Source organism: Cystoisospora suis (assembly GCF_002600585.1).
Source record: "Cystoisospora suis strain Wien I chromosome Unknown contig_531, whole genome shotgun sequence".
Classification (NCBI taxonomy): Eukaryota; Apicomplexa; class Conoidasida; order Eucoccidiorida; family Sarcocystidae; genus Cystoisospora; species Cystoisospora suis.
The window spans coordinates 10,320-18,281 of NW_027153332.1; the positions used below are offsets into that span (position 1 = coordinate 10,320).

At 54.7% G+C, this 7,962-nt stretch overlaps 1 protein-coding gene across 1 annotated transcript; it reads right to left on the reverse strand.

Moving 5' to 3' along the window:
- Window positions 1-4,595: 4,595 nt before the first annotated feature.
- On the reverse strand, window positions 4,596-7,870 carry CSUI_001338 (endonuclease exonuclease phosphatase domain-containing). The gene is made up of 2 exons (XM_068061544.1): window positions 5,196-7,870; window positions 4,596-4,921 (listed from the first exon to the last, which is right to left on the reverse strand). Exons 1-2 carry the CDS (start codon window positions 7,165-7,167, stop codon window positions 4,689-4,691), a joined length of 2,205 nt encoding a protein of 734 aa, XP_067926481.1. The 5' UTR covers window positions 7,168-7,870; the 3' UTR covers window positions 4,596-4,688.
- Window positions 7,871-7,962: the final 92 nt, after the last annotated feature.

Below are 7,962 nucleotides of genomic sequence, written 5' to 3' on the forward strand. Positions count from 1 at the left end.
TCTGAGTTTTCACACGGTCGAGTCGCTAAAAATGAAAAAGGCTGTTGGACTCCTTGGCGAATCGAAGTTCAATCTTTGAACCTTGCCGGGCCGACGAGCGAGCCGTGAGGTGTTCATGAACAGCTACACTAGCTAGCATTACAAGGCTAGGATTTAGAGTTAGCCTGAAAGAAGCGTTTCATGCCCCGCAGTGCTAGCTAGCTGAGAAGGCCACTCCATATAGTTAGGAACCATAAACGTATTACTGCGGGTGAAACGAAACTCTCTTCACCCGCTTCCCGGCGTTTTCAGTTACGCCGTATTATATCCGGCCGACCCAATGCCTATCCCTTAATAGTGTCTTTTGTATCACTGTTATTGCGGCGGAAAGAAAAGAGCTGCTTGGAGTGATTTGCCTGTAGAAAAGACAAGTGGGTCCTCGGCTCGCAAACAGCGGGAACTGGTAAGGCAGGTCCGTCGACGAAGATTTTCACCGTTCCTTACTTTGAAGGGAGCTAAAGGAGAAAAGATGTAGAGCCAGTTCGGAGAGCGAAGACAGGGACGGAATCACGGGATATCAATCACATAACCGACGTGAGGTCTACACCAGGTGTTCGGCCCCGGGCACTATTGACGGATCCTTTGAGCTGGTGGAACCCCGCGCTCACTTCACGCAAAGAAACTATAGTGTGGGGAAAACGGTCAGAACTATTTCTTCGGGACGAGAGACATACTACTAGGCCAGTTTCCGCGCTAGTAGAACTAAAAGCAGCGAGGACACGTTTACGAGGACAGTGATGGTAAACCGGCAGTGCTTGCGCTGTCCCTCGTACAGCGATCTGCGCTGTTGCGACACGCCGTACATCTTCAGCGGTGCCCGTGCCCACTCATGTCAGCCTTTCTGCAGAAGATGAACCTCAGTGGTGAGGTCCCCGCGTGCGAAGTGCTGGGTAAGTTCCTGTGACAGCTGCCTGGTTTCGAATCAAACCGCGCACGGTCGGGGTCAAGGGTGCTACAAATCTCCTTCCGAGAGTCGGTGGGTGACCTCCCAGGTCACGGCTTGTTACCCTCGGAACGGGGATGAACGGTTTTGAAGGCGGCTGACGAGCCCAGAGATCGCCCAGCGTTCCCGGCGGGGGAGCGTGGACGCGGCGCTGGTACATAAGCTGAGGATACCAACCGTGGCCTGCTGCTTGCGGGACAGAGGGGAGGCGGGGCTGAGGCTGCCGAACAAACAGGGGCGCGCCTTGACCTCTGGGTCCGGGCGCGGGAACGGGCCGATAGAGTCCCTGGGGAGTCCACGCCTCGCCACGGCCCGCAGCCTTGGAAAAAGGGCTGGCGGTCGGAGGCAGGCGAGATACTTGCACAGGCGCCGCGGGTGGCTGCAGCGATTCCGGCGAAGGTTCAGGAGATTGAAAAAAAGGGAACCCATCTACCAGGTCTCGGACGCTCGGTCTGTTCTGAGGATCGGGTTGTAGAAGAGTCTGTGCGACTTCCAAAACTACGGGGTCAGCCGTGGGAATACACCTCTCCGTTGTCCAGCGCCTGTTGCTTAAATCGGAAAGAATCTGAAAAACCTCCCGATGACTTCCCGCCTTCTCGAAAGCCTGGGAGAGAGAATAAGGAAGTTCCCTTCTTCTCGAACACGCGAAAAGAAACAGCGTGACGCCGGCGGACCAGCTGTCGTGCTTGTCACCGATGATGTAAGGGTGGTTCGGCACTAAACACGCTTGTGCTAGCTCGGGGGGAATGTAGTCGGGGCTTATAATTTGATCGTCGCACGGAACTTGGGAACCAAACGCATGGAGGTTTCCGAAATCAATCAGCATGATCCCACCATCTTGGTCGAACATCATATTTTGTTCCTTGATGTCTCCGTGGCTGAATCCCAAGCTGTGAAGCGCCGCTGTCGCACGGACAATTTCTCGGAGAAGATAACGTAGGAGCGTGGTGTCGCGTGGAGACACGTGCAGTTTTTCGAGATCTGCAATCAACAGCGGCATTATCACGACTTGTCCGTAGTAGGCTACCTGTTGTTGACTGCGGGACACTAATGGCAAACCGACAACTTCTCCAATCATAAGAGGAACCGCGAGGCGATACTTGGTCACGAGATCAGACTGAGAGACCCCGTCTTTCTTCAAAAGCTTCATAGACTCGGACTCCATTTCCAGGAAATTCCGTAGGACCGGCTCGACAGTAAGAAATTCTACAGAAGAAGACAATTCACGGTACATGACCTTCATAGCGTAGGCTGTATTCGACTGGACGTCAGTCACCTCCATTACGACTCCAAATGATCCTCGGTTCCGAACGTCGCCTGCGGTATATCGGCCCACTGTATTCGCTCGCATGTCCTTTATCAGCAGAGTCGATCCCTTGGGAAACAAAGCAGCCAAACCCTGTTCGACCTTGTCTAGCGACCTCTTGGAGGTCGATGCCCGCGCAGGAAGCGTAGCGACAAGGTGCTTCCTTTCATTCTCGGGGTACGGCTGGTTCAAGACTCTCAACGTCTCCGGGCTGAAACTGGGGCGTCGTTTCGCTTCTCCGGTGTACTGCGCGAAGACAGAAAATTCTGAACTAGCATGGCGCCCAGTTGACGACGCTCCCTCTACGTATTCTTGGCTCGGAAAGGCATGTCTATGAGATTTGATGCCTTGCGCACGGGTCTGAGGCATCAAGTCCTTCAACTCCGATCCTAGCGCACCGGAGGAGAAAATCAGACGAAGAAACGCCTCCTCGCAACAAAGCAGAAAGACAGTAAAACGCATCGTGACGACAGAGTTCTTTGACTTGGGTGGGTTCGCCACTCTCGATGGGCGTTTTCCGAAGCAGAATGAAGACTAATGTAGTGGACCTAGTGTAGAAAAAGCCTCTACACCCTGAACCCTAAAGTGGCTGGCACGGAGTGCACCGGTAGCGGTGCTCAGCCTTGCTTCGAGCAAAAGCGGACCTGCCTAGCTGAGTTACACGCGAGTTCGGATTCAGAGCAAACCTGGGTCGAATGTGAGTTCCCGTGTAACTCAGCTAGATGAGACCGGTCTTGCTTGCACCAAGACCGAGCAGCGCTAGCGGTGCTCGCCACGCGAGACAGTTACGCTCTTTCTTCACTTCTGTTCCGCCTGAGAAATGCTGGGTGGCACTCCAAAGCAAGCCCAAAGAACGCTCGCTCCTATGAGCGGAGACACCTAGTCAGGCGGCGTGAATGCCCATGTAAGAACACGTGGAGCTTCGCACCCGTTCTCTGCATGTCCTATTTTAGAGCTGTGCAGACTCTTCGGCTAAGGCGAACGCTTCATGAAAAAACGCGAGAGTTCTTTCGAAAAGTGATGCGATTCCAGCAGGCTGCACAAGCAGGACCCCAGAGGCCCTGCACGCCACTCCTGGCCATTTAGACGGCTTGTGTCCGTGCGCCAGTGCGGAACTCGGGGCTCGAGAGTAGAGCTGAACACCACTAACTGCAGTTCCTGGCCGACATATTTCTAACTGCGGTTGTCCTGACAACTTCAAGACGAATGCCCCGTGTCTCGTTGTCGGCTCCGTGTTACCAGGTGCTAGACACATCGCCCACGTAGTCCTTCATGCGGCCTAACAGAACGGTCCCGCGTAACCGTCACTTGCGCCCGGAAGGTATTCGAGCGGATACTCGGGGGAAACCCCAGGTTCTTCGTAGACCACAAAGTGACGGCGTGCAGCAAAACTCCGTGTTACTTCTGCGGAGACTGTCACAGATGCACGCTGACAGACCCTGACGAGGAGACGAACTTTGGTTACTGCACCAGTTGTCTTCTATATTCCACTTCTTGAACTTCGGCCGCCAGCACGGGTGTCCACCTCGTTTACTCGGCAACGGAATGGAGACTCGGAAATGGGCTGGAGCTGAGAAGTGCGCTCCCTAAGATGTCCCCGGTGTCTCAGCAACGCACGGCGGGCTCATCGAGGACAGCATCACTAAACGCCAAAACAACGGATACTTCGCCTCTGAGGCAGAGGCTAGACCAGTCCTGCGAAGTGTATCCACGGGTCGAGAAAAACGCGCCAACCATACACAATCTCTGCAGCTGCCGAAGAGTCGCACGGTGGCAGGCCATTGCGACAGGCTGCATGCCAGCCCAAAAGATTGCAATTCGAGTTTGCACCGCTAGGACTGTCTGAACGCACAGGTCTAACTATTCATCGGGCTAAACCGGATATCGGAATAAAAGTGTTCCACATATCCTAACCAGCAGACACAAAAGCTGGCCGGGTGTAGAAAGTGAAGGTACGGGAAAAAACCCGTCCGGCCTTCACCAGCAGGAAAGGCCGGAAACCTCAACAGCACAATCGTAGTTCGGCTTCTGCTCGTCAGTCGTCAGCGCACCAAGGCGCAAGCAAACACGCTTGAAGTGTCGCCGGAGTGCGGTGCCGATTCGGTTTCACCCCCTCCTCAGTCTCTTCAAAAGGTAACAAGGGATCAATCGAATAAATGGCTGTTATTCTTGTTCGAAGAGACGTCTGTCCACGTACCCACCACGCAGGGCGAAGATGATCGGTAACACTTCATTTCGGTGAATTCCCGCGACTCGACAACTTACCGAAACAACCACGGATGGAAATGAGAGCCACACTGGGCGCTAATCCCATTGCACACAAGCAAACGCGCACTAAGCAGCTGTATCTGTACTGCACCAACCGCTTCGCCCACAGAGTTTAGCCCTGCTTCGAACCTCTCAAGTTTCCTTGTTGTGGCGGATCGTTACACAGATTGGCAAGTGGTCGGACACGTGGTGAATTTTGGTGCTTCCCACGGGTATGCACAAGCACTTGAAAAAGCGGAAAGACATTGGATGGTCTGCTGGCATGGTAATGGTCTGCTGACAACGCGAAACGGATCCGAAATGATCATTCGAGAGCAGAAAAAAATCGATGAGTTGCTTGATCGGGACTTTTGGTTTCCCATTATCTGTACGGAAAGAGCCAGCATACACCCGAATCGCACAGACACCTCAAACAAGGCCACTGAAAACGATTGGTTACTGGTCAGCATTGGTTAACACATGTTGATAAACGCCGCCGCATGCACCGACGTCAGTAGTGTACACCAGCACCTGGTATGACCCCGCAAGTAGACCACGCCGTACGTTGCCATGGAAACATCTAACTGAAACCACGTTGTCAAAAAACCAGAAAACAATTTCCGCCTAAAAGACGCAGACGACCACAAGATGCAAGCTTACTGTAGTAGCAACAGTCATTGAGCTCCGTGTCGTAAGAAGTCGGCGGGTTAGCCGGATCTCCAATACATAAGCTGCAATTAAGGTTGTCTGGCCGGATTGCTTGCATCAAGAACTCGTGATCCTCCTTGTACCGCAAGTTGAAGTCGCCTGCGATGATGAGCGGCTCTGTCGCCTTCAGGAGACCCGTGGGTAACCCGCCACCCGCGTGAACGCGACATTCACCTTCTGTGACCTCGGCATTGACTGCGTTTCCACCATGGCGTCTCCCTGTTTTTCTCCTTGTCCCACTAGAACCCTCCTCGCCACCTGAAGAGCCGCCACTACCATCTGCCTCTGCAGAAGCAAATTCTGTACGCTCGCATTCTTCCATACCCGTACGTAACCATGCGGCCAACTCCTTAGCCTGGGCAACTCGAATGTTGTTGTTGCTTTCTCCAGACTGAAGATGAGTCCCAACAACGTTGTAGATCTTACCACCTTTGTCAATGCGAACTAAGACCGCCCCTTTGTTTTCTAAGGAGTCTGGCATCGCTGAGTGATGGTAGATATACGCGTGTCGTTGCAATATTGGCCACCTTGAAATAATAACAACGCCACCGTTTCGCCGTGTCCCCATGTAGTTGCCACTCACTGAGTTCCACGCATCAGAGGCACCCGGAGGTGGTGGAGGCGGAGCTAAACTCTCCGTGCGGGTCTGAAGTCGTGGCACATTATCGTCCTGATGTCCGCTGACTGACGATGCGCGCCTGGTACCCCCCCCTCCACGTCGCGCCCCAAAATACCTCGACGAACGAGGTATGCAACAGCACGGGCAACAGCAACAACACGGACACCGCAAGCATTCACAACATTGGCAGCACGTGCAGTAGCAATCTCCACAGTCCGGGCAATTACACGGAGGTCCGCTGTCCGCTCCAAGAATGCGCGTCTGGTAGGGAAATGGTGCTTCAGTATCCTTAGCTAGCAGACGTATGAGGCGGAGTGCTTCAGGGGACCAGCACTCCTCGAACACGATGACGTCCGGACGGTAAGATTCGTAAATCTTGCGAAGGTACGGGATTAACTGACGCTCACGGCTCCACCAATTTACCGATAAAGAGCAACAGTCCACAAGCATCTGAATGTTGTAGGATACCAGAGTGAGCTCCTCAGCCGACGCATTCAGTGAGACGTTGACGTATGTTGACCCCCGAGTCACCAGAGAAGGGCCTTGAGTCATCATGGCGCCCCTTCCTTGAAACTCCTGTCTCGCAGTTGGTTGTGTACGAGAAGGCTTGCTATCCAGTTCTGCCATCCTTGGTATCCCGCCTGGGTAATCCGTCCCTCGAGCCAGAATGCGTGGTCCTGCCAGCCCGCGGGGAACTATACCTCGGTGATTCGGCAGTGCACCGGGTACTCCTCGTATGTCACCACCCTCCGGCGAAGCCAGGCCAGCTTCTTGCCGTTGAAACCGAGACACGTCGCCCACACGTTTCCGATTGTGGCGAGTGCGCGTTTGCTGACGGTACCCGGTCTGCGAAGTCGACGGACACGGACTGCTGCCCCTGACGGACACGACACGAAAGTCCTGATGCAATGAGCCCACAGAAGAACCCGCGAACTCTTCCGGTTTCCGCCGGTGAGTGCTTGATACTATAACAGAAGGGGCAACCGCAGCCGATGAAACTCCTACTACGTCACCGTTGTGTGGCTTGTGCCGGCGAGACTCTCCGCCTCCGCCTTGTCGTCTCCCTGACTTCCGACTGGCCTTCCCTCCACCAGAAGGCAGTGTCGGAGAGGCGTCCAATCGTGGGAAGTGGCTATTGGCTTGCAGCTGCTCAACCCGTTGAAGCGTCTCTTCTCCCGTGAAATCGCCCGCCCGGCCGGCAGAAAATGCTGTCGGAGTGTGGCGAGAACTCGATGCTTCCTGGATCGTAAAGCGGCCGTCACGACAATATCGAGCCGGACTAGATTTTCCCAAAGAGGATGACATGCAGGAAGCGCTGACTGAAGCCGGCTCCGGATCGAAGGTGGGGGGGTTGTCGGACCCTTGCACGCGGGGGCGGGTCAGCGCTGACACCTCAACAGCCGCTGCACAGGAAAGAAAAAAGGCACGCGAGATTCCGCAGGACTAGGTTAGAAACGAAAAAAAGGCAAGAAACAGGAAAAAAGGCATGAGGCGTTCGAGTATTCACGAAGCAGGATGGTGGCCGGCTCAGCCCCCCGCCACCGACGAGCCCGCGGCGACGCGCCACTATGTCCCCTGGGGTGTCCGGGAAAAACGCGGTTGAAGTCCGGCTGCAGCGCGTCGCCGATCCCCCGGCTGTCCGTTTTCTTTCTAATTTCGTTTGAGAAAAAAAAACAGCTGCAACTGAAAGCTAAAAGGCGGTATCGCATTCTCCGCGTCCCACCTCCCAGCCCCTCTGCCAGAGTCGCGGGACAAAAAAAATGCCCGAGTGGCCGGCTCGCCCGGGTACGGGGGCGTTCCGGGGCCTTGCACCATGGGAAGGGCGCGGCTTCGTTTGAGCGGGTGGCGCGGCGCGTTGTTTTGCGGAGTACCGGAAAAAATCATGCAAGCGAAAGCGAAAAAGATTCTGCGAGGTGACAGGATTCAGCAAGCGTTGTTGCGCGGCGCTCTGGAGATTTTACGCAGCTGTCCGCGCCAGACTGCTGGAGTGCGCATAACTCTCGGCCCTTCATGAGCGCTTTCTGAAATGAAAGACCTCCTCTTCCGCACCGTTTGCAGTCACTACTGACTGCCGCAAGTGCGGAAGAGGAGGTCTTTCAT